At 35.7% G+C, this 27,620-nt stretch overlaps 2 protein-coding genes across 2 annotated transcripts; both read left to right on the top strand.

The window, feature by feature from the left end:
- The first annotated feature begins 1,030 nt into the window (after positions 1-1,030).
- Positions 1,031-1,447, top strand: LOC122274454. Its single transcript, XM_043083490.1, has one exon. It carries the CDS (start codon positions 1,031-1,033, stop codon positions 1,445-1,447), a length of 417 nt encoding a protein of 138 aa, XP_042939424.1.
- A 20,954-nt stretch (positions 1,448-22,401) lies between these two features.
- On the top strand, positions 22,402-23,502 carry LOC122318206 (transcription repressor OFP11-like). The gene has a single exon (XM_043135407.1). The coding sequence runs from the start codon at positions 22,578-22,580 to the stop codon at positions 23,244-23,246; it is 669 nt and encodes a 222-aa protein (XP_042991341.1). The 5' UTR covers positions 22,402-22,577; the 3' UTR covers positions 23,247-23,502.
- Positions 23,503-27,620: the final 4,118 nt, after the last annotated feature.

Below are 27,620 nucleotides of genomic sequence, written 5' to 3'. Positions count from 1 at the left end.
GACATGTGAATCTTTTTAAATTTGAATATGAAGTCTCATATGCCTATAAATAGATCATTTGAGAGCTTCACATTCACAACACCAAGAGCATACAACATTCATTCAAAGTTTTCATTCTCTCTTCTCTAAGCATTGAGTATTAATCCTTGTTCATTTTGAGAGATATAGTTTGCGCTGTATTGTTCTTATTTCACTCATTGAGGAGTGTTTTCTGATAACTTACCCACTATCAGCTTTGTATCAGAAAAAGGGTGTGTATAACCCTTGTGTGTGTAGAAAGTATTCTACACGGGGAATAGTTGAATCACCACGTGAAAGGTGATTGCAAGTGTAGAGGGTGTTCTACACGGATCCTTTGTAGCGGTGTTGTTCAAAGGTGTAATAGGTTTCAATCTCCATCTGAAGGAGATTGAATAGTGAATTTGGGAATCCTCAAGGGGTAGCTTGAGGCGAAGACGTAGGCAGTGGGGCCGAACCTCGTTAACATACTGAGTTTGCTTCTCTCTTACCCTTACTCTTTATATTTATTGTTATTTCATATTTTGTTTATATTTTATATTATATATTTGATTTAAATTGTTATTTTTTTTAAATACAACTCAATTCACCCCCCTCTTGTGTTAGTCATCTGAGAAACAAAGGCTATATCATGTGAATTACCATTATGGAAAAACAAACTGTATAGAAGATAGAAAAATGGTATTGCTATTTAACGCTTTAAGCATTGCAAGGATTTCGCATGGATCCACTATACAAAAGACCAAAACCCAATCAAACGAATCACTTCAATCACTGCCCCTTCCTCCCTCTTATTCTTCGTACTCCACTCCCCCACCACAACGCTAAGAATCTCTCTCTCTCTCTCTCTCTCTCTCTCTCTCTCTCTCTCTATCTCTCTCTCTCTCTCATCGTGCTTTCTCTTACGAAACTCCAACCGCTATTCCCTGTGTTCTTCTTCCTAAAAAATTCAGTCATTTTCTTCACACCCACCAAGAAAACTTGGAAATTGTCTTGAAACCCAACGTCTGCCATGAAGGTCCCCTCGATCCTAAGCAAACGAAACATAGCCTCCCAATACGAAGACGCTTCGAAAAAGCTCCGGAGACTCCCCCACGTGTTTGCCAGAGTCCTCGAGCTCCCGATCCACTCGAGCGCCGACGTTTCGGTGGAGGAAACCTCCGACTCTTTCCGCTTCACCGCTGCCACCCCAGCCAACACCGATCACACAACTATAGCTGGCGATGTAAGGGCGCACACGATCAAAATCTTCCCGGGCGTGACGAAGATCGTGATCAGAGGAGTGGGCAGCCCATTCTTGGATGAACTAAAGTTCGATCTTTGGCGATTCCGCCTCCCGGCTTCGACGAGGCTAGACATGGCGAGCGCTAGGTATAGCAGCGGTGGAGAACTGGTCGTGACAGTGCCGAAAGGCTTGGATGAAAAGTAATATAAGAAGAGGGTTTGGGAGGCTGCTTCTTGCACAGTGGCCATTTTCTGCATAAGATGTGTCGTTGAATTCCGTAAAAATGCTGTACTTTTTTTTTCTAAGCGAAAATGCTGTTCTTCGGTCATATGATATATATATTCAAGTGTGATGAACTGATTTGCTTTTAGTTTCTTTTTAGATTTTGGTTAATGCTGCTATTTGGTTTAATTTATATCATTAAATTTGTTTTATTGATGCGATATCACAAAGTAGTGTCACATGATTTATTTAAAAAAATATATATTCAAAATAAAATAGTTCAGACAAAAGTAAAAAGATGAAAACTAGAATTTTATATTCATTCTACCTTTTTATGTTTATGTTTTAAAATAGGGAGTATAGTAACATTTTCCTTTAGACTTATAGTAAAGAGATCTACTTGATTTCTAAATAAAATACTTTCTTTCAGACAGGAAAATTTTTAAGTTTTCTTTATTTGCTTGGATCAGCTTATTACAAACTTGATCATCATGAATATTGTAAACGCATATCTTTATTGTTTATAAGCTTGCAGCGAAAAATGATTGCCAAAAAGTAAGTCGAAATGAGAAATCATGAGTTAAAAATCACTAAAAACACATGACCAGAAATGCGAATTGGCCGGCCAACCATGCATCATGAAACACGAAGAAAAAGTATGGAAAACCTGAGAAAAAGGAATATATAAATGTCAAAAATCTCGGCGGAAATAATCAGTGAAACAGTGACAGCAGATTAAAGTTTTCTTTAGACCTAAAAACTAACTATTTTCTAATTACATCAATCAGTAAAAAGTATAAACCTTTATTCCAACCTTATCCAAGTACTACTCATGATCTGCATCAATCCTTTTCATTTTCTGCACAAGCCGTGAGGCTTTTGAACTGTAAAACCTCAAGCTCCATCACTCAAAAACTCTTTTATGTATTACGTACCAACCTTGTTAACTTAAGCAAAGATCCAACTGCTTATGCGCTATTTGTTTGTAATCTTGCACAATTCAAGCATGCGTGCTTGACAAATATGAAAAATATACTTCTTGCAATTATACTGTTACTTCACAACCTAATTTTCCTTTAACCGTGAACACCGAATTCAACACGACAGAAAAAGCTGAATGGGATAGTGGCAACTCTCTGATCATGTCTTACGTACGTAATTTATCATTCCTAATGTTGGGATATCACACATGGGTAACCATTTAATTTGTTTTGATATCCTGTCTCATGTCACTGTTGCTTGGGTCTTAAAGAGAAGTGCCTATATCTTAATTTTTGCCCATATCATACGTATACATGGGTTATTTTTTCTCTACTGATCTCTAGCTTGCTTTGTTTTATTAAAGAAAGATGTTCAATGGATTAGATAAAGATGGTTCCGTTGTTATCCTTCCTTCATTAATTAATTATATCCCTAGAAGAGATTTGGTTAATTAAAGATGCGGGCTGAAATATTACTTTCATACATGATATTGTGGGTGCCACGTGGTAAGCCTCATGGCGGTGAAACATATACATATATATATATATATATATATATATTTTATATGTCCTAGTTGAATAGACAAGTGATGGAACATATCCTAGTGGAGCACATCATAAAAGAGAACAAATTCAAAGTGATCTCTGAAAATGACTCATTTTTTGCATGTCCATCTCTATCACGAGAGGGTTATGCAAGATTCTGTTGCGGACCTGCGTGCCGAGACACGTATGATATATGTTGGTCCTCACGTACGTTTCTGCACGTTTAATTAGTAGCACTACTGTCAATGCAGAAGTCAGTTTCGAAGCTTCTTTTTCGCTTTGGAAATATTGACTTAATGTACATGACCTTTTATTTCGACCTCTTTTAATCCCCTCAAGAAACTGATCATTCCGGCAAGTTCTCTTTAAGGAGTGGAATGAATCGTTTTAAGTTGGCAGGTCAGGTGGCCCATCATGGTTTTGTGGTCAGCAACGTGAAGAGCTGGTTTTGGTTATGAGGATTGCTGTGTTGCTTCTCTACTAGTTTTATAAGTTGTTGAACGAGGGAGCTGTTGGCCATGAGAAGGGGGCTGCCGTGCGGGGTTGGTTGGGGAAGAACTAGAAGGGACTTCCGGCAACCAGTCTATGGTGGTTGATGAATATATTTGCATTGGGTAGGAGATTTATACGTGTGGGTCTTTGTATTTATAAGTATACGGGTTGGGCCCATGGGTTTCATAGAATGGGTCCCTTTTATGGGCTTGACCCATGGGTCCTATGGTTTCTTTGAGTCTATTTGGTCTAAACATGGGCCTATTTGTAGACTTTTAAGGGCCCATTCAGGCTTAGCAACTGGGTTGGGACAATTAACGGGGCTAGATAAATTCTTGGACTTACCTGCATTTTTATAGCAGAACGACTTAATAATAAACTCTAATGGGCCGGTTCTTGAGTCCAAAAAGGCCCAATTAGTCCAATAACTATTTATAGGCTTTTAAAATAATTCTGTAGCTTATTTTTTTTTGCTAAATATGAGTCCATTTGTTTCATAAATATTAAATGGGCTCTAACTCAAATAAATTTTTAAGCCTGTGGCCGATTCAAAAATTTTCAATAAATCTCAATTTCCCTTTCTAAAAATATTAATCCTTTAACACTATTTAAAATTATTCACTTAACCCCAACAAACCTTAACGTAAGCTCTTAGGCCTATTGGCCCATTAAGAATTCTCAACCAACCTCAATAAATTTATAATTCATGAGCTTATCTAATATGGTTCATTAAATTTAATTTATACCAAATAAAATTATCTTTATTCCGTTTCTAATAATATTAGGTTGGGTTATTACACTTTGCTTTCACTTAATACTTTGTATGAGTGGCAAAATCAATACCCACTCTCATTTTTCACATATTCTTTAAAAATGATTTCTCAGCTGTGTTTTTTTGTGTACTCTTGACATTTTGTTTTTATGCATTCATTTGATTATTTCAAACCCAAACACAAAAATATAACGGGGATGCAAAGTCTTGCATATTGCGAGCATTGGAAATAAGAAAATGCATACTCTCACAACCATAAGAAGTAGGTACACATGATAACAGGCTACTTGTTCTTAGGAACTGTATTGTAGATGGAAGCAACATTTTACTGATGGCGCTTACGTAGCTCCCAGATCCATGAGAGGTTTTCTTGTTTTGTTTTTTTTTTCCTAAGCAAGCTCGATATATTATAATTAAAGGATATAGAAATACACGAATAAAAGGTAAGAAGACCCTGGCAAATACAATTGTTTAACTAGTGCAGCACTATATAAAAAGAGAAAGAATTGGGCATTGGAAGTAAATAAATGTTTCCTACCCTTCTTCGCTAAGCGGGAGTTGCACAAAATGGTGATTTTTATACAATCCGAGAGTAGGACCTATGAACAGAGATCTAAAGGCCATGGTGAGTTTAGTGATTGCATTTTATCTTGAAGTAACTGTTGGGGAGGTTCACTGTCTCGTCTTCATGATCGGCCTGTAGCCAAGTAAGATAACTCTTATAATAAAAAGCCAAATAAAAAAAATTCTAAATTCATCTAGTTATACACTGTTGCAAGATTCCATAGTTTTCTAAAGAAATATATGTGATTCTCGCACTATAAGTAAAAGTAAAAGGTGGGGCTCATGGATTGCAATGGAAAAAGACTTCTAAGGGATTAAAAAGGGGGTGGTGATTGTCGGGCCGACAATTCGAATTTTTTATTAAACCCTTTAGATTTAAAAGAGTATCTCAACAAAATTTAGAAAAAACAATAAGATAAAAACGAAAATGAATAGATTATAGTTTAGACCAACTCCAATAGACACTGAAATCTATGATGGTGGATGGGACTCACGTGCTTATCTCCTTACAGTTACAACAATTAGATCTGGAGGATCTAATAGTTGCAAAGCTATTAGTCTGGGGAGTGCGGCAAGAAAAGCTTCTAGAAGAGGTGGAGCATGAGACCCATGCACGGATGTGGGTGACACGCGAGAGTCACGCGCAGATTTTATTAGAAAACTGCTACTTCTCTTATTAGACAGCATATACAGAATGACATCAGTGTCCCCACATCTCCAGATGATGAAGAATTTGCTCCTCGTGGCAGCATAGATGGTGCTGATATGAAGACTCAATCACCAGCTGATACACAAGTTGTTTGTAATAATTTATCTGTCCATTTACTAGAATGTCCTTCCCTTAGCTGATATGTAATGTACCCTTATGTAATTTCATTATATAGCTGTCCAGAATATTCCTTAGTTAGTTAGGATTTGTTTTCCCTCTTGTAGTATAAAGCAATAGCACCATGTACAACCAAAATACACGATGGAATAGAAGGATCAGTTTTTCCTCCACACATTCTCTCTCTGTTATTTTTCTTCTTCTCTGTTATTTTCTTCTTTGCTTATTCTTAAATGGCATCAAAGCCAGGTTTTTCAGTAGCCATAGCAGAAGTTTCTCACTCTGTGGCAGTGAGAATGCAGTCAGTCCAGTAGATGTTGGGAAGGTTAGATTGGATTTTGAGAGATCGAGCTATGTTTAAAATATGTTGGTGCTTTCTTTCAGCAACCCCATTTTGTTGGGGGGTTGCCACACAAGTCCTATGGTGAATGATGCCTTTTTTATTAAAAAAGTCATTCATTTGAAACTCAAGACCATTGTCGCTTCTTGACCATTTTTCATTTTCTTTACATAAAACCATTTCTGTTTCTGCTGTTTTGAAAGATGTTGATCAAGTTTCTAATCTCTGGCATTGTAGACTGGGACATACTCCCATTTCAAGATTAAATATAATACCAGATTCCTCTATCAAGAATCACATCTTTACTATCTCTGATACTCATCCATGTCATGTGTGCCCTATTGCCAAACATCATAGGCTTCCATTTCCTAACAGTACTTATAAAACCAAAAGCATTTTTGAACTTATACACTGTGACATATGGGGTCCCAACTCAGTTGAAGCATATGATGGCTCAAAATATTTTTTAACAATTGTAGATGACTTTTCTAAAAGCACCTGGACCTACTTGCTTAAAGCTAAATCTCACACCAGATCATGTATTGAAGCCTTTTGCAATTTAGTAGAAACCCAATTTCAAACAAAAGTCAAAATTCTTAGAAGCGACAATGGTCTTGAGTTTCAAATGAATGACTTCTTTAATAAAAATGGCATCATTCACCATAGGACTTGTGTGGCAACCCCTCAACAGAATGGGGTTGCTGAAAGAAAGCACCAACATATTTTAAACATAGCTCGATCTCTCAAAATACAATCTAACCTTCCCAACATCTACTAGACTGACTGCATTCTCACTGCCACATATATAATTAATCGAATTCCCAACCCCTTACTTTCCAACAAAACCCCTTTTGAGATTCTTTTCAACACAGCTCCCACCTATTCTCACATGAGAATTTTTGGTTGCCTGTGCTTTGCCTCTACTCTATCTCAACACAGAACCAAGTTTGCCCCTCGTGGCAGACAATGTGTCTTTCTTGGTTATCCCTTTGGGGTCAAAGGTTACAAATTGCTTGACATCAATTCTAAGACAGTTTTCATCTCTAGAGATGTTACTTTCCATGAATATGTTTTCCCTTTTCATCTTACCTCCCATTCATCACATTTTTCTGAATCTTATATTTCTCCTTCCTCAATGCCTTCTCCTGCTCCTCTCATATCACCTCCTACTTCTACTAATCTGTCTTCCCCTTCAGAAAATTGTATACTGACACCTCCCTCTTCTCCTTCCTCAATGCCTTCTCCTACTTCTCCCATATCACTTCCTACTTCTACTAATCTGTCTTCCCCTTAAGAAAATTGTATACCAACACCTCCCTCTTCTCCTTCCTCAATGCCTTCTCCTACTTTTCCCATATCCCTTCCTACTTCTACTAATCTGTCTTCCCCTTCAGAAAATTGCTTACCAACACCTCCCTTTTCTCCTGCTTTTCCCATATCACATATTTCAGATTTCCCATCCCAACCTATTCTCAGGAGATCCACTCGTACTAGAAGAGCCCCACAATACCTCCAGGACTTTCATTGTCAGCAAGCTAGTTCTATCTCACTCTCCCAGTCAGTGGACATGGCATCTTCTCCATCAGGTATCTCTTTTCCCTTATCTTCTTCCATTTCATATAAGCATTTATCCCCTGCCCTTTCATTATTTTCTGCCACCATTTCATCTCATCATGATCCACAAACTTACAAACAAGCTGCCAAGGACCCTGACTAGTGTAAAGCAATTGAAATTGAACTTGAGGCTCTAGAACTTAACCAAACCTGGATCCTCACTGACTTACCCCCTGGAAAAACACCAATTGATTGCAAATATGTTTTCAAAACAAAATACCATTCTAATGGCACTGTTGAAAGAAAGAAGGCAAGATTGGTTGCCAAAGGTTTCACCCAGCAGAAAGGGGTAGATTACCATGAGACTTTTTCACCTGTAGTGAAAATTGTTACTGTTAGAACTATTCTAGCCTTAGCTGCCATTAAGGGTTGGCATCTTCAACAATTTGATGTCAACAATGCCTTCCTTAATGGTGAGCTCAATGAAGAAATCTACATGAGGAAGCCACCAGGTTACACAAAGGGATCTCCTGGTCAAGTATGCAAACTGCTCAGAAGCCTTTATGGCCTCAAACAGGCCTCACGTCAATGGTATGACAAGTTCTCAGCTTCTCTAATCTCCTTTGGTTTTACCCAGTCAAAGGCTAATTACAGCCTCTTCACATACATCACTGCCACCACATCTACTGCACTACTAGTCTATGTCAATGACATAGTAGTTGCCAGCAATTCCCTCAAATCCATATCTGATCTTAAGACTTTTTTGAACAACCAATTCAAAATTAAAAACCTTGGATGTCTAAGATATTTTCTAGGCATAGAGGTTGCTCGATCTCCTACTGGCATTCACCTCTGCCAAAGAAAATATGTTTTAGATCTTCTTACTGATTCAGGTATGTTGGCCTCCAAACCATTAAAAATTCCAATGGACCAAAACCATAAACTCAGCAAGTCTTGTGGCACACCCTTGACAGATCCTACTCCCTACAGACAGCTAATTGGTCGTCTCGTTTACCTTACAATTACAAGACCAGACATTAGCTACCCAACACAGGTCCTAAGTCAGTTCATGGATCATCCTTCCACCTCCCACCTTGCTACAGCCCACAAGGTATTAAGATACCTTAAAAACTCACCTAGTCAAGGGATCCTTCTGTCTTCATCTTCTTCCCTAAGAGGCTACTGTGATTCAGATTGGGCATCTTGCCCTGATACCAGAAAATCAGTGACTGGTTATTGCATCCTTCTAGGCCATTCCCTCATCTCTTGGAGATCAAAGAAGCAGACAGTAGTGTCAAGATCTTCTGCTGAGGCAGAATACCGTGCCATGGCCTCTATTACTACTGAATTTACTTGGCTTAGACAATTATTCACTGATTTATCTATCCCTCATCCACATGCTGCTAACTTGTTTTGTGACAACCAAGCTGCCCTGTACATAGCAGCCAACCCGTTTTTCATGAAAAGACAAAACACATTGAGGTGGATTGTCACTTGATCCGCGATAAAATCCTCGAAGGTTGCATCAAAACTACACATGTCTCTACACATTCCCAACTTGCTGATATATTCACCAAATCCCTGCCATCTTACCTGTTGTTTTCACACCTCTCCAAGATGGGAATAGCTGATATCTATTCTCCATCTTGTGGGGGGTATTAGAGCAGCATATACAGAATGACATCAGTGTCCCCACATCTCCAGATGATGAAGAATCTGCTCCTCGTGGCAGCATAGATGGTGCTGATATGAAGACTCAATCACCAGCTGATACACAAGTTGTTTGTAATAATTTATCTGTCCATTTACTAGAATGTCCTTCCCTTAGCTGATATGTAATGTACCCTTATGTAATTTCATTATATAGCTGTCCAGAATATTCCTTAGTTAGTTAGGATTTGTTTTCCCTCTTGTAGTATAAAGCAACAGCACCATGTACAGCCAAAATACACGATGGAATAGAAGGATCAGTTTTTCCTCCACACGTTCTCTCTCTATTATTTTTCTTCTTCTCTGTTATTTTCTTCTTTGCTTATTCTTACATCTCTCTAAAGTATCGACGGCATGGAAGGCTTCTCATCGTGCTAGTGTCTCTTGGATGTTGCTGAAAAATTACAAATTTGTCTTTTCCAAAAACAAAACAACAAATAAATGGGAAATAACTTTATGGACAAAGGAGGTTGATGGAGAGAGAGGAGAAGGAGGTCCCCTACTCTCTGTTGAAAATACCAAGTTTGAGAGAGAGAGAGAGAGAGATTATGCTCAGAGTCATGAGAGGCTTACTCGTAATGAAATAGGTATTATACTAGTAAAAGTCGCCCATGTCAAAGTTTACTCGTACACAACCATATACATGATGTTAATACCATACTGTCAAAATCTAGAGAGAAAGAAAGCATCTTTGCAAACATCTAACATTTTAGGCATTTACATTGGATTATCCAAATACAAATTCATAATTTACATAATATTATATGATTTTACATTTGACTATTTCATTCGAAACCTTTTTTTCACATTAGATTATTCATTTATTAATAAAAAATAAGAATAAAATATCAAATATATGGAAGAGAGAAAGTGTTTATGGAAGAAAGAAATAATTTTTTAATGTTTTGGTTGAACTACAGTAAATATCAAATATAACCACAAGAGCTAGTTTATTGTAGCTGAAAGTAATCTTGGTTTACATTTGGATAATTTAAAGTAGGTTGTTTTCCTCTTCTATTAACCAAATTACCCATTTTATTTGCAATTACATAATCCATTAACAATTAAGTAGCACAAAAATGCATATGCAACTAAAGCAATCATATTTTTAGACCTTCAACATTTTGTAGCACAAGCTTAAGATTTTCCTTCATTCTCTCTCGATTGGGTCACAAGCATGAATCTAAAATCTGTGATTCCAAGAATTCCATATTTTCTGACTTTCTAAAAAGCTAAGCATATATAATATTCTATTACCAAATGTTGCTTTAATTACCACATACTACACATTTTTTTTAAATTTTTAATTTTTTTTAAAATTTGGTTTTATTATTCTTAAACTAATTGAATTCGTCTACTCATCATCCATACATTACACATTTGATAAGAAAAAAAATTAAAAATTAAAAAACTATGTGTGGTGTGTGATGTGAGAATGATGGGTATAATTTTTCAACATTTATACAATCCTTGACAGCCTAAGCACAAAACATTTCTCAACATATTCAACTACTATTTATTATTTTAGTATTACTTTTTATCTACTTTTTATTACTATTCTTTACTTTTTACTGTTATTTAATATTCTATTATTACTTTTCACCTATTTTTTTATTACTATTTACAACACAACTCAACACTTCTCAATATCTAAACCTAACTCGATCGAAACTATTCCTCGAAATATCTAAACAATACATTTTTTTTTTTTTTGGTTGGCAGTAAAAATTCACGATAATTCAAAGCTCAAAGGGTACTAATTAAAACCCAAACATTCATAAAATGCTCGACAGTCGAACCACACAACCAAATCTTCAGAAAAATGTTCCCCAGAGAGATATAAAGAATTCCAAAGTATGCCATCATAATTAAAGGGCAAACTTTTATTGTCGCTATATCTAAAGCCCATAGTGGCTTTAAATTAACATATGATATGAGTCTAAAAAAATAAAATAAATAACACTACAAGAAAAACAGGCAATTGCGACCACTTTATAGCAACGAAAAGAGTATTAGCAATCAAAATTAGTTGCTAATACTCTTTTTGTTGCTATAAAATGGTCGCAATTACCTGTTTTTCTTGTAGTGTAAAAAGCGTATGATTAAGGCGTTTTATTATACAAATGTCAAAATATATCATTTTTTTTTTTGGTAGTGCGGTACATCGATCGTATAAACTAAGGTTGAAAATATCCGCTTTCCAATTTGGTTTGTACTTTTCTTTCAGTCCACCAGGCGATTTGTTTAGATAAATTTTTTAGCCATAAATAAATTTTATAAAATAAAATATATAAATTGACGTGGTTTGATATAATATACGTTAGATTGTAAATTTATTTTCATTATAAAATAGAATTAATGTATCACATGAATTCACATTAATTTATAAGTTTATTTTTATAAAAAAATTTTATACATAGTACTTCTCTCTATTTTATACATGCAATGGTTTAAATCCATTGTTTATACAAATTGACATAATTTTATGTGGTATGTTAGATTATAAAATATATTTAACGTATCACATAAATTCACGTTAGTTTATAAATTTTATTTTATTTTTATAAAACTTCTTTGTACATGTCTTAGAACACTAGCAATGGTTTATTCATCTTCATTTTTGAAGTCAAATTTGAATAAACTTGCCACAATTTTATCTACATTTATTTATTTATATTCATAATTTTAAATAACTAGGAATAGTCGTTATTCATGTTTAAAGATGTACTTTTCATTCTTCAAAGATTATTTTTATTATTTCTTTTTTCTCTCTCATTGGAATGGCACATCCGAGGATCCCGAACGGCTCTTTCTTCCACTTTGGTTTTTCTTTCTCTTCTTTCTTTTCAGTTCTCTCTTCACCGTCGTTTCTCCTTCTTCTCGAATGGCTCGTGTTGCTCACGGCACGACCCCCATATCGTTTCTCTCTCTCGTTGCTCCCGGCTGGATTTCTACTCTTCACAGCTCTGCTCTTCACGGTTCTCTCTGCTATGGATTCATCACCAACACAAATTTATCAACAACACAATCCGAAAGCCCTAGCTTGCAGGTGATTTCATCTTCCATTCCTACTCTTCGGTGATAGAAATTTGGGTCTTATTTCCCCTGAATGGTGCTGCCCTAGAACAATTTAGGGTTTTTTTTTTTTTTTACAAGCAAATTACCCCTAATTTTATGCATGTCGTAGCCTCTTTTGTTGAATTTTTTGTTATGATCAATGGTGGATTTACATGCCTTTAGACTAGATTGCACGAAATAGGTTAATGAATTCGACATGGACATTGATTTGGGTTTTATCTGGAATATTGGCATGCACTTGGAGGATTTGGATAATCTCTTCTCTCGGTTTTGAAGATGATCAATGATATTGTACATACCTCTAGATGTCAGTTGGAGGATTTTTTTTTTTTTATTTGGGTTTTTTCTGGAATTTCTGGGAATATTAACAAGAAATTAATCTTAAAATATACGTTGGATGAAATTAGAACAAACAAAATCAACATGTTTGTCATCAATATTATGTTTGTCAACAATATAATGATGAAAGAGCATGGGGTGCAGACTGTTCGAATGTATGTTTTGGGTTTTTTGAAATTGTAAATAATGTGGTGACATTATTTTGGGATTTATGCACTGCTGGTTGCACCAAATTCGATTATTTTTTTGTGCTACTGGTTGCTGTGGAGAGCTGTGGAGCTTAATGGTGTTGTGGAGCTGAATGAGATTTATGTACTGGTGGTTGTTGTTGTGGAGCTAAATGGTGCTGCTGTGGAGCTGCCGTGGAGCTGCTGTGGAGTTACCAAGTTGTATTAAAACCAAATTTGTAGATTTTTTATTAAGTTGATTTTGATACATGGGATTTATTTAAATTTGTATGGAGGTTCTTTTGGTTGGAAGTTGAATTTGTATGACATATATTTTGCAAATACTAAATTTGTATGGAATAGATATTACCAAGTTGTAAATTTGTATGAACACAGAAATCATATAGAGCTGCTGTGGATTTTTCTGTGTTGCTTCAAATATGTGGAATTTGTATGGTATTTTGTAAATAAAATTTGTATGGAGTAGAATTTTTCAAGTTATGAATTTGTATGAAATTAGACCACACATAGAGTATGTGTGGATTTTTCTATGTTACTGAATATATATGTGGTAGATTAAATTTATTAGACTTAGATATTAAATTTGACTTGAATTTATTGGACTATTCAGATTTTAAGGGAAAAAAATAATAATAATATTTTATTATTATTTGATCAAAAAATACATAATTTAATATAGAAATTTTCTTCATCTTTAAAATCAATTTTCAAAAAATATAATTTTAAAAATAAAAATACATAAATCATTACTAGTGTTCTTACTTCTCACTATTTTATACATGTAATGGTCCAAACCCTTTTCTTTCACTCAACCGTCTATTACACCCTGCAGTAGAACTGTGATATCACTTCTTCCTTTTCTACCTGCTCCCTCACTTCCCTCCTTCCCAGCTGCTACCTTCTCATTTTTGTCTTCTCACTTCTATCACTGTATCACATCATCTTTCTTGGTAGGCTTCTCTCTCTCTCTCTTCTTTCTTTGTTTTCTTCTGATGGGCTTCGCGTGAACAATGGGCCGGACTTATTGTTCTTCAAAACATCTTATACCCAACACTTGACCTCTACCTGTTTGGGCTCGTGTACGTTCGCCGTGGCCTAGCTAGCTAGCCCGATTCTCTGACATTCTATTTTCTTTTCTTGGTTTATTCTGAAGAGTATTCAATCATATGGATAGTAATATGTTACACGATTTATTAATTTAACACGAACATAATACAATAATAACGGATTAAGATTTAGTCTTAACAGATTCGGATCAAAATGAATTAACCCGTTAAAACACGATTGCTTAACAGGTTTATAACGGATAAATTCATTTTGACCCGTTATAACCCACTATGACACGATAAAAAAGTTAAAATTACAAATATGCCCTTATACCTAAAAGTTAAATTGTTAGAATTTTAATTTTGAAATTTTTATTATTTGAATTGTAATTTTGGACATGTAGTTAATTTTATAATTTTTATAAATATTGTGATTTTAACATTTATGTAAAATTATACTAAATTTCATTAGGTCGAACATGTTAATTTCAGACTTATTCAACTTACTTACATAAACATTTTGAAACGGATCATATTATGTCGTGTTAACTTATTTCATAATATTGTTAAAACGGGTTGAGACTATACGACCCATTATGTTAATAGATCATGTTAGGGTTTGAGATTTTGACACGATAAGTTTAAAGGGTCGGGTTAGGATTAATCTATATAATATAATATATATATTTTAATACGATATGAATACGATCCGTTAAGACGATTTGACCCCCCTATCCAATTGTAAGTTTACCGTTATAAACTGAAGGCTTAATTAATTTAGACGATTCTTAATTTCTTGCCTTTCACACAAGTAATAATGGGCGCCAGTACTCGCAATAAAGGACTGCTTTTAACTCTTAGCCGATTTAAACCAAGGAGTACGCCAGTAATATTATTTTTTATAATATATTTAAATATTTTATTAAAAATTTTATGTACAGTTATTTTACATATTTTTTATATATTCTCTCTATTTATATAATTGATTGTGTTATTTTTTTAATATAAAATAATTATTTTAACTAATCAGATTAATTGAATACTCAATAAATATGCAAAAGCGCCTTTTAAGTAACAGACATATATATGCACAGGAGACTTCCATATAGATGATCAGTTATATTAACCGCTAACATTAATTAGTTAGTTAGACTATTTTAGTATTTGGTATGGATGGGTGGTGAAATTAATTGGAGCTAATATATATATATATATATATACACATATATAAACCCTAGCTACGAGGTGAATGCTTACGGTTAACGGAATGGTTGTACTTGGTTTTTGACACTGAATGAAGCAAAATATAGTAGTTGGATAGGTCGCCAAAAAGGTCCCCCCACGGCCATGTGCTAGGTCACGTCGCTCTTTGCGAGGTTGGTTGGACCATCTTAATTAATAATTGAGTAACATTACGTATGTGAGTCTCATATTTTTTAATATAGTACAAGTACCGTATATTAGTCATTTTGAAAAAAAAATAAATTTAATATTATTAAAAAATTAACTTTTTTAATGTGAGTCTCATATTTTTTTATTTTTTTCTAAAATTATTTTACGATACTTATACAATAACAACTGTAATTATCATTTTTTATAATTAATTATATACCTAGCTACCAGATCGATGATCATTATTGTTCATAAATCCTTTACATCCTCCGAGCTAACTTTAGCTTCTGATGTATATATAGAAATATTCAAAAGAAAGATGAGTAACAATGAAGCTACGGAGGTTATACATATGATCAACATCGATGACATTAAATGCATGTTTGTCCCCACTTTTAGGAAGGATGTTGGGAAATATCAATTCCAATTAAAAATAAAAAATAAAAAGAAAAAATGCAAAATGTCTAGCTAGAAAATTGATCAGTCATTAATTAAAAAAATTACCTGTCATATAAGCTGATCTACCTATATGCATATACCTATATGTAAGGATCGTAGATGATCTTAAAAGCTAGGCTACTGCTGAGCTTGATTTGTTAAAGAATAATGATACAATGCCCTGCTATTTTACCTCTTCATTTTGATTGCTGATACATTTAATTATTTTTAAATTTTTTTCTTTTACTTATTGATTAATGAAGTAACTGTTAGTGTGTTGATATTTTTTTAAAAATTTTTAAAAATATTAAAAAAATATGAAAAAAAAAATAAATTTTACCTAGAGACATGCCCAACTGTCACCACTAGGCGGTACCCTAGCATCAGTATTTGTTAAATTAGATTGTACATAGTGCTAGCTGAGGTTGGTTAAATTATGATTTTTGAGAAGTTATTCAGAAGATCAAAGTGAACCAGTAATTAAAAAATTTTGCATTGGTATGGACAATATTTAACTCGACCGAGTTATTCCAGAAATTGCACTCATTAATTTGAAATACCTTTAAAGTCAATAATTTCCAACATTATGAAAATTTGATCAAACCAATTAGGGTACTGTTGTTAAAAGGATGTTGATATATATGCATGCAGTTAAATGAATAGCTAAGTCAAATAATTAAAATTAATTTGACCAATTTCAAGCACGTTCAAAGTTTGAGCTCAAAAATGAGACGCGGATTTTTAGTGCTGAGCTCTCTCGTCTCTTTCTCTCTATCTTCTCTCTAAAAAGAGAAAAACCCTAGTATCCCCGATCAAGGGCGGAGGAGCTTCCATTCCCGTTCCCTATTCCCCTCTATTCCTCTTTATCATTTTTTTTTCTTTGTTTTTTGACATTTTTTTCTTCTGTTTTCTTCCGTTTTAGTTCCGGCATTTTGGTGGAGATGTTTCGACCTGTTGGCTTCAGGAGTTCGATGGCTTCCACACGCACCACATCGGACCTTCCAATGTGCCGATCTGTCGGAAGGGAGAGGAAGTCCGCCGAACGCAGTAGCGAGTGGACAGCATGCGCGGTCTGTAGCGGGGTGAATGAGTTTCAAACGCCACCGCCTAGGATTCTTTTTTGTCGCCACGCGCGGCTTATCTAAGACCGAGGCATCTATTTTCTCAGGAGTTGACCGTCGTCTCATGCTCCGAGGGTGGCGCTTGGATCCCACGTTCCTATTAGTCCTCGAAACGTGTTATACTTAGATTTTCCTACCATGATAGGCAAATCCAAGTAATTGTTGTAGCTGTCACATATTACACCTTCAGCATGTTGGGAAATGCACTCTTTTGTAGCAACATTGGTATTTGGACTGAAGAGAATGGAGGTTTTCCGCCTGTTCAGGGTCTATCCAGAGGAGATTTCATAGATATTTAATAGCTGGACAATAATGGACCATTCCTCTAACTTGGACCTGCAAAATATCATACAATCATCAGCAAATAATAGGTGGTTGATTCTTTTGCTTCCCCTCGTGGCAGCTACTCCTTAATGAGGCCTATAGATCGATTCAGCTTGTTTCAATAAGGTACTCAATCCTTCTGCACAGAGAAGGAAAAGGTAAGGGGAAAGAGGATCCCCTTACCTTAACCCTCTTGTAGGCCAAATGATATCTCTTGGGATTCCATTAACAACCACCGAGTAAGTGACAAACTTTACACAAGCCATGAGTAATTTCCTCCATTTGTCACTAAAACCCAACTTAATGAGCAATGTTTGCAAAAATTCCCATTCCACTCTGTCATAGGTTTTAGACATGTCTAGCTTGATGGCCATGCTGCCTTCTCTTCCATTTTGTCTAGACTGCATAGTGTGGAGAAACTCATAAGCAACCATGATGTTGTCTGTGATTAGTCTACCAGGTAAGAAAGCACTTTGGTTCCAAGATATGATTTTTGGCAGCACTAGTTTCAGACTATTTGCCAAACCTTAGAAATAAGTTTGTACCAAATGTTGCAAAGGCTGATAGGCCTGTAGTCATTATGATTCAACCCCTTTGGTATCTCACCATTTCTGAAAAAATCTAGAGCCGCTTGAACCACATCAGAGCCAACTATACCCCAATGATTTTGGTAGAAACCAGTGTTGAATCCATCTGGCCTCGGGGATTTGAAGGGTGACATTTGTTTAAGAGCAACTACAACCTCTTTTGATGTGAATTCTCTATCCAATTGTTCCCCATACCCCGAGAAATCTTGTGCTCTACTCCATTCAAACATTGTTGTATAGATCTTTCGGTTGGATTAGAAGTTTGGTAAACGTGGTTGAAATGAATCCAAAAACCTGTTGCCACCTCTTCCTTAGAACAAAGTACTCTACCTTCTCCATCCACTATCTTTTTTATTAAATTCTTTTTTCTCCTTTGATTAACACAAGCATGCTAGAACTTAGTATTTCTATTCCCTTGTGTCAACCAATGGACTTTGGCCCTTTGTTTCCATCTAGCATCTTCCTGATCGAGTAAAAAACCAACCTCATTTTGTAGTCTTTTGAGATCTTCGATATTATTCGCCCTCTCTTCCTCTTGCAACTTTTTGATCTCATTTGTTTTCTATTTAATGGCTGCTATTCTATTTCTTCTTAGATCCCAGCTCCATTTTTGAAGCCTCTTGTTGCAGTTTTCCAGTTTACTCTGCAGCCTACTGGTTTGGCTTGGTGGGTTAACATCTCTTTGCCATACTGCAGCTACTGTGTCTTTGTAGCCCTCCTCCTTTGCCCAATTTACCTCATACTTGAAATGGGATTGAAATTGTATCCCTTCCCCCTTCCTTTGGTGCCCTCGAGTAATATAGGCCTATGATCTGAAATATGGCCATCATGGTAATGACTTTAGCATCTGAAAAAATCTCGATCCATCTTTTGTTTGTCAAACCTCTATCAAGTCTCTCCTTCGTAAAGGTTTCATCCTCATGTCTATTGCACCATGTATATTTGGCCCCCTTCAAACCTAGATCAAATAGTTTGCTATTTTCAATCACCTCTCTAAACATCCTCATTTGATTTTCTGGTCTTACTCTGCCTCCGACCTTTTCATCTTGGGACAATATCTCATTAAAATCTCTTATAATACCCCACCCCATATCATTGGGATTGAACGATTGCAGAAGATGCCATGCCTCCCTTCTCTTGTTTGTGTCAGGGTGTCCATAGAAGCAGGTTAGCAGCCAACTTGAGTTGTCATCATCATTCTTCATTAGCACATTAATGTCCCTTTGAGAATAATTCACTAATTTCAGTTGGACTTCTTACTTCCACATGAGGATCAACTCGTCGCTTCTCCCCACTGCATCTACTGCTATACAGCCCTCGTACTTAGCCTTCCTAGCCACCTTAATGGCTCTTGCTTGTGACAATTTGGTTTCCATCAAGAAAACCATATCAAGAAATTTTGCCTTTATTTGGAAACAAAGGCTATGAATTGTTCGGGAGTTCCTAAGCCCCCGACAGTTTCAGCTGAATATTTTCATGATAGTGACCAGCTCCCACCGTTTCAGTTGTAGTAACCACATTACTTTTGCTAACGAATTTCTTACCTCTTTTTTCCTTTACCGGAGCTGCATGGTCCTCGTCAAGAATCTCAGCTAGTCTTTTAATCCCAAGTCGAAGACCTCCCTCCGTTGAAGCTGTTCCTTGGCCTCGTGCACGATGTTTCCATCTACTACTTCCTTGGATAGATTTCTCCATGCCCTTAAGGTGTTCAGCTGCTATCATCTGTCTTTTGAAATTAGTCGTTTCCATCACAGGCCTTCCCTCCTTATCATGTTTCCACTCTTGTGTCTGATAGTTGGGCCTGTTTTTGTCAATGGGCTTTTCCACAACCTTGTCTGCCAAACCCGATGCAATTAGGCCCATCTCTTTTTCAATTATTTTCGGCCCTGCATGCACATCTTCCTCCCGTAGGTACTCTCCACTGTGTTGGTTCTTGCCTATGTCCCGGGGCACCCTATACCGTGTCCCATCAGTCTCATCCTCAGCAACAATCTCCCCAAATCCTTCTCTGTGACCGTAATTCTCGCTGTCGTCGGATCTAATTCTGACTTGGTCTTGATCTAAGTCCTTAGTTAGCCTCCTATTAGCAGTACTTTCTATAGACCTCTTTGCTTCACTGTACACTACCTCCTTTGTCAGGTCCTGCCGGCCATCCTCATGTCCGTTCGAGTTGCCATTTGAGGGAATGAAAACTAGACGCCGTCTGTAACTGTCCTCTGCCCGGAGCCAAGATCCAAACTGAGAGATGGTTGCCTATTTGCCTCCAACTTCATTCAGGCTACCCTTTTCCCCATGTAATATCCATCCACAACTAAAGCAAATCTTTGGGAGCTTCTCATATTTAAAGCTGAGCCAGACTTTTTTGCCATTCACCATTATAGTCTTGCCTCTAGCTATGAGCTTATGTAGCTTCATTTCCACCTTCACCCTTAAATACTTGTCCCACCCAATCCTGTCTTTGTCTACATCCATATCAAGCACATTGCCCACCGAGACACCAATGCGATTTCCCAAGTCTTTCGTCATAAATCCTAATGAGAGATTATGAATTTGTAACCAGAATATTTCTTTATCGACATGCATCTTCCCTGGCTGTACTACCCCATCATAAGGCAATATCATAAATAATATGTTGGCAAACAACCATGGTTTTCCTTCCAAAATCCACTGTCTATCAACATGATTGGCGAATATGATAACAAAAACATTTTTTTCAACCTCTTGGAACACTAGTCATTTACTTATTCTCCATATCTTCCCTATCGTGTTGGCAATAACTTCCTTCCCTAACACCCGGTTGGAACAAACCTTTCCAATAAGGCTTCTCTCTCCCTTACATTGTACTTCTTCTTTGCTTCCTTGAGGAAACTCAATAACCGCTTCTTCTTCCTCCGTCAGCGTCGGATTGCTCCAGCAATCTTCAATCTTGTCCATCTAGCTTCACTCTATACTCTCCAATCTCGTCGTCATATTTCATTTAAAAAATGGCATAACCCTTCGGCGTCAGCGGTGGGCATGTGGAAATTTGCGTGGCTATAGAGAGATCTAGAATCGCTCAAAGCTTGCTTGAGATCTAAATCAAACTATAACGATGCCCCTTCAGCAAATGTTACCAAGATGGCAGCTTCTGATCATGTTCTACTTTACAGGATGCAAGTCGTACTTGGGACCCATTATAAGACAAGTCACTAAGTCTATATATATGTCCTGGAATCCGTATCTCTTGCAAGTGATAAGATAACCACACCCATAGGATATGTTAATTTTTTTTTATTAGAGTAATGTTATAGACAAATTTTAAATAGATAAATATCTTAACCAGATTTGTATATTTTGACTGTATTTGAATATTGAATTGAATCGAATTCAGTTTTTTATGAATAGTAACGAATTTTGTTAGACTTATTTAAGAAGAGTTTACATGCATTTAAATATTAAAATCATGAATTCAATATTATTTATGAGAAATTGAAAAAGGTTATAGGTCTACGTATAAAAAAGTGTTGAGTTGAAATATATTATAAGTCCTATATGCAAAGAAATTTTAAATTAAGATGAGTTTAATTATTTTAAAATTGTGTATTTAGACATTAGACTCAAGTTAAAATTAGATTAAACTGAAATTAACAATTCAACAACCAAACGGACCTTAAAATTTGCATATATTAATATTATTATTATTTTTAATTTAGGAGTGGTCTGGCAGGAGAAACCAACCATACATAACCATTAAAGTCACATAACAAATACAATTAGAATAAGATAATAAAAATTAATAAATATAAAATTATTTGACTTTATAGTAGTCCAGTTTTGTACTAATTATGTTCATGAAAAGTCATTGAACATACAAGTCGGATTGATCTCCATCAAGTACTGTTTATTGAATAGTCTTAAGTTATTTACAAACCGAATAAAATTTGAGTCGATGATCTCCAAACCCAACTGCCTTGTCGCATTTACGGCCTCTTTCCTTAGGTAGGTGGCTTGTATCATTACTGGACACATCCGTAGGTTTCCAATGATCAGCACTAGCTTAGCTAAACGGACGTACCTTTGCACAGATGTCAATTACACAGCCTATAAGTATATTTAATATGAATAATGATACACTTATTATTTTTTTATTATTATTTTACCACTTTTTTTAATTTTTTAATTTTTAAAAATTTTTTTTATTTAATAATTAAGTAAGTGATTATCACTAAAATTATATATTTTTTAAATTTTTTCTTAATAGTTAAGAATGTTAAAAAAATATTTAAAAGAAAATGATAAAAAAATAAATATAATATAAATGATAAAATAATAATAAAAAAATAGTAAGTATATCATAACCCATTTAATATTACTCTTTTCACAACATATAAAACTGCAAAATTACATTATGGCTGAGTGCAAGCGGTCTAATATTCAATAATATTACCGTTGGACAGCTCCCATCAGCTTTAGTACTTATCTTGTGTACAGTTCCCACGAGAAGTTGGACAGTTCCCACGACAAACTAATTTTGGGTACTATTTAAATGGTCCACTTTAGTCTGCACGGTCCTCTACGGCCCTCCAGTCGCCTTTGAGCCGTAAGTACCATATATAAACAACCCCACAAATACAAAACCACTTGATTATAAACAACACCACCTGATCATCATCTGCCATATATATGATAATCTCTCTCTCCCTCTCTTTCTCTCTCTCCAAATACAACTAACACAGATAAATAAAAGCTTCATCTCAACTCTTTTTCTCACCTTGTCTACCTCTCTGATCACTCTCATTCTCTCCTTGTGTGTCCTTCAGATCAAGAATAAGCAGGATGCCAATTAACACTCATGGAAGAAACGTCAACCTTTGTTTCACAAAGATCAAATGGCCTCTCGCGCCCCAGTCCCCTAATTCCATGAGTCCCGTCCCACAGCTCCCAGATCATGATCATAACCATGCATTACCCTCCAACACCACCACCTCACCAACCCTCATTAGAAACTTCAACTCCCTCTATGATCATCACACCTTTCATGAGTTCTCCACCTCCAAATCCCTCAGCAAGTCCTCCGCCGCCGCCTCCTCCTCCTACAAGCCTGACCCTGCCGCCACCAACGCCGAAGACTTCGCATCCGCCTTTGCCTCCCACCGCTTCTTCTTCTCCTCACCAGGCCCCTCCAACTCCATTGTTGAATCCACCACTGATGAATCAAGCTGCCTACCATACATTACCACAGCCCAAGACCCAGTACCAGAGAAGCTGTTTGAAAACAGCGTGGCGGTCCCAACCTACTCCCCGGACCCCTACGCCGACTTCAGACGCTCCATGCAAGAGATGGTGGAGGCGCGTGAGTTAGTGGACGTGAAATCCAACTGGGAACTCTTGCACGAGCTTCTATTATGCTATCTAGCACTCAACCCTAAGAGCACCCACAAGTTTATTCTGGGAGCTTTTGCGGATCTAGTGATCAGCCTCATGTCACAGCCACCGGGAGGCTGAGAATAGGCTCGCGCCGCGCGCGGATCCTTGTAAGATTGCTACTCCAATAACTGTGTAATTTATTTCGGTACAATGGCGAAATTAATTAAAGGTCGGAGTCTAATTTCCACCCAAAAAATAAAAATTAGGACGGTACGCATGTATATGTAACGTGGCTATCAGGAAATGCTTGTCGATGTAGTCGTGGGGACACAACGTTGGTCCGATCCAGCTTTTTGATTTGTGTCGTTTATTAATTCACCTTCATGATTCCTTTTGACGCTTCCAGGATATATATTTTTTGAAAAAATACAGTTGTAAATATAATTGTGCACTAATTTATATACTAATGTAATGTGATTGGTCAAAAAATAGATTTTATTAAAAATAGTGTTAATTTAAATTTTAAGTATGAATAAATCAATATTGGTATATAGATTAGTGCACGATTATGCTTGTATGTAGCAAAAATCATATTTTTTTTCCATGTTATAGTATTTTTAGTCATTTGATGTTGAATTTTCTCTAGTATATTATTCGTAATATTTTTAGGTGAGAAAATTTCCTCCATATTATTGGGCATGTGGTGATTTTTGCCCTCTAACTTGCATGTGAAGTCAGTAGTACTGCTTCTCTATTAGCAAAAACATTAATCTAGCTAACTCATTACCCCATGTAATAGCTATCTAGGTACCTTTTGGCAGCAAAAATGAGACATTAATCGATCCCTCTAAGTTATATATGGTCGACAGTGCTAGGTAGTACTATTGTTGCATGTATATGTAATGTGGGTATCAATCCAACTATATGTTACCATGCAAGATGCACTTCACATTTGATCCTGTTGTTTATCCATATATACCATTTAAATATATTCCATCTTTCCTATGGTGTGTATATATATATATATATATATATATCTTCACAGGGCCGGAAAATTATTTCATGCTCCACGAGAAAATAAAAGAACACTTTTTTAATATTGGAGATTCAAATAAGAAGGATATAGAAATAACATTTATGTGATACCGGCCCATGTTGGTGATGAGTGTAGGCGTTCACGTTAGCTTAGCATATGCATGTAAAATATTTAATTAATAGGATAAAGTATAGAGTTAGGATTCAAATTCAGGATCTAATCTTATGCTTTGATGAAAATGTAGATTTAATATTTATACTTGTCTTAACAATGTGAAAACACCACGTGTCAAAAAGCTTACGCTAACGAGAAGAGGTAGATTTAATCATTTATATTTGTCTTCCCTTTTCATGTGTCGATCAGACTTTTTTTCAATAAATTAGCTTAATACATTAAATATTTAATTAAATGAGCTAGGGTATATTTAAAGTCAAGATTCAAATGTAGAACCTTTGGTACTCTGTTATCATTTGAAATCATCTTATCCAAAAACCTTAAACGGATGGAAATATGTAAAATTTATTATATATTTTATATCCTTAACACATATGTGGTGCCTCGGGTTTTCCTCTTGGGACGTTACAACTTAAAATGCTCCAAACTCCAATAGGATTTGATCGAGCATTGACGACAAGCGCATAGCCAATCGTTGGAGCTTGTAGTTTAACTTAAATTCCATATGATAATATTATAATTTATCAATATTATGTGAACTAAACACTAGGATTAGATATTGCGAGAATAAATTTAATAAATAAATTCATTTGCAAATTATGTACGTACGTCTTAACATGCCAACAATGTGTACTTCCACATACTACAACAAAAATCGTTATTTGGATGAGATTGATTTTGTTGTTGAGATTGATTTTGTAAGGTATTTTTATCCAAATTTTAAAAGAATGAGTTATATATATCGTACGTACGCAGGGAAGTTGTATAATTATGATCGAGTTAGAGTTTGTCCGATCTACCTATTTTGCGTAGTCTATTTAATTATTTCTTTTCGAGCAATACTACAACCACCGAAAAAGTGTCCCAAGAAAATGTCCCGACAACTGCATTTCACTTTTTAAACATTTAAAAAAAAAAAAATTCACAACATCATTAAAAAAAATATTTATTTAACAAAAAAGTCTGTTTGCACATGGTGCCAGCTACCTCTTGCGTACACGTTGATCCACGTATAATAATAAAATGAAGTGTTTCCTTCATCTATTTGTCTGCATCTTCTTCCGGTAAAAGAAATCCCCTGCCCCAACACTACTTCTCTCGTACGTACACAAACACAGGCTCTTATTCTCTTCTTCTTCATCTTTCTTGTGAATCTTCTTGCACACTTTCCAATCTCAAACAGTCTTTCATGTCAGCTTTCTCAAAATTTTCACACTTTCCATCCTCTTTCGAACTTTTCCGAGTGTCCAAACACCATGACTACCAAAAAAATCTCCATTTTTTTTTTTTTTTTTTTGGTGCAGTGATTCTCTGCTCCTTCATGCTTGAAAGTCCGGGCAATTTTGGCAACTTCTCAGCAACACGGCCCTTTCTTTCTCTTTTTGCGATTCCATGTAATACCTCTCTACCTGTAGTCTCTAGTGCTCTCTTTATTTCATTCCTTTTGGTTTACACTGTGTATGTTAGAATAAATTTCATGTCTGCAAATATTTATAGACAGACAATAAACACTCAAATAAATTGAAGCATCAACAAAACCCAAACTCATCAACCATCTTCTTCTTCTTCCTCGAAGAAGCTATGTATAAAGCTGCTGTGATCTACTCCCAGCAAGATGAGAACAAAAAAAAATTACAAATTCACACTGTTATTTGCTACACCCAGCAAGAAGAGGAAAAAAAAAATTAAGAATTTGCACTGCTGTGTTCTACTCCTACCAATAAGAGAAAGAAAAAAAACCAAGAATTCGCACTGCTATGTTCTACTCCCAGCAAGAAGAGAGAGAAAAAAAAAGAATTTGCACTGCTATGTTCTACTCACAGCAAGGAGAAAAAAAAAAACTCGATTCTCCTGTGTTTTGTCCACCTACTTTCCTCACGTTTTCTTAGAAACCACATATTGAAGATTAAATGGTACGTGGTATTGACAAAATGATTTCAAATGGGGGGTTTGCGTGTTTAGAGTGCTTGTAACACGAAGATGGTAGGGATTGAGGAAGACGATGGTGGGAGAAGTTTTTTTTTTAAATTATTTTTATTTAATATCAGCTAACTTGGTTAATGCCACGTCAGCCGATTCCGCTACATATACCCAACGGCGGGTACCTGTAGTAGAACTGTTTTTTTAATTATTAAATATAAAATAGAAAGGAAAATAAAAAAAGTTGTCGAAACCCATATCGGGAGTACCCAACTCTCAATAGATATAACATTTTCTTTCCGCTATATCCTTCAAGTACTAGTTCCATGATATATATTTTCCCATGTACAGTTAATTTTATTTTAACATTATATATCTGATTAATATATGTTGGAATGACATTAGTCTAGTTTAGGCATGAAATTTTCAACAATATTATTGAACATGCATATATATATGTGTGTGTGTGTGTGATCTGGTGACTCATGTGGTCTAGCATTGAACTCGTTACCCATGGCAGAACCATTGCGCGGGTACGTAGCTAGGTTTGCTACAAACCAGTAACATTACTTCCACCTGTTTTCCCCCTCGGGTAGGTGGCTACTACAGTTGTCTGCAGAAGTGAAATAAGTACTGATTCAGATCTAATCATATCCAAAACTCTGGATCGCACGTACATCTGCGTAGGTAGAGGCTAGGAGCTTTGAAGAACTGTTGTTTTAATTACTTCTTAATTTCAAGTTTTCGAGGTTATATAGCTAGAATGTTTTGGAGTAAACCTTGGTCAAAATAAGAATCTGCAATCATAAACCAGGTTCTTTATGGAGACCTAGACAAACTCTAGATTATTACAATATTGGAGCAGGTTCTTTACCTAATTATTATGTAGATCATTTCCTAGTTTCTTTTTTCCTGATGAAAAGGACAGGTGTACCTTCGGGTGTTTGTCACCATGCTTTCAATGTTTACCACTTGCAGTCTAGCTACCAATGACAAAGAAAAGACCAACTTTATTCCTTGCAGCGAACAGCTTCATTGTGAAGTCTCTTTCGTTATAATGGCCAGTATCATGCATTCTTTATAATTACAAGCTAGCCACATGAATGTTTTTATTGTTTGTTGCCATGCATCCCACTATCATACAAAATTTCAAATTATTGATCATTTTCCGTTGGCTAAGAAGCATCATATATAAAATGTCATTGTACATGCACAGCTAGAAAACAATATATAATTCAAGAGATGGGTTTGATAACCTGAAGAAAGATATATACAAATACATGCATATATATGAGATTATATATAGTTCTTGAAGAGCCAAAAGATACAATGAGAGTACCCCAACTTGATCCTAAGAAAGATATTTGTCAGTTAATAACATA

The sequence above is a fragment of the Carya illinoinensis genome, chromosome 8 (genome assembly GCF_018687715.1).
Source record: "Carya illinoinensis cultivar Pawnee chromosome 8, C.illinoinensisPawnee_v1, whole genome shotgun sequence".
NCBI classification, from domain to species: Eukaryota; Viridiplantae; Streptophyta; class Magnoliopsida; order Fagales; family Juglandaceae; genus Carya; species Carya illinoinensis.
This window is presented reverse-complemented; position numbering and strand designations above follow the sequence as displayed.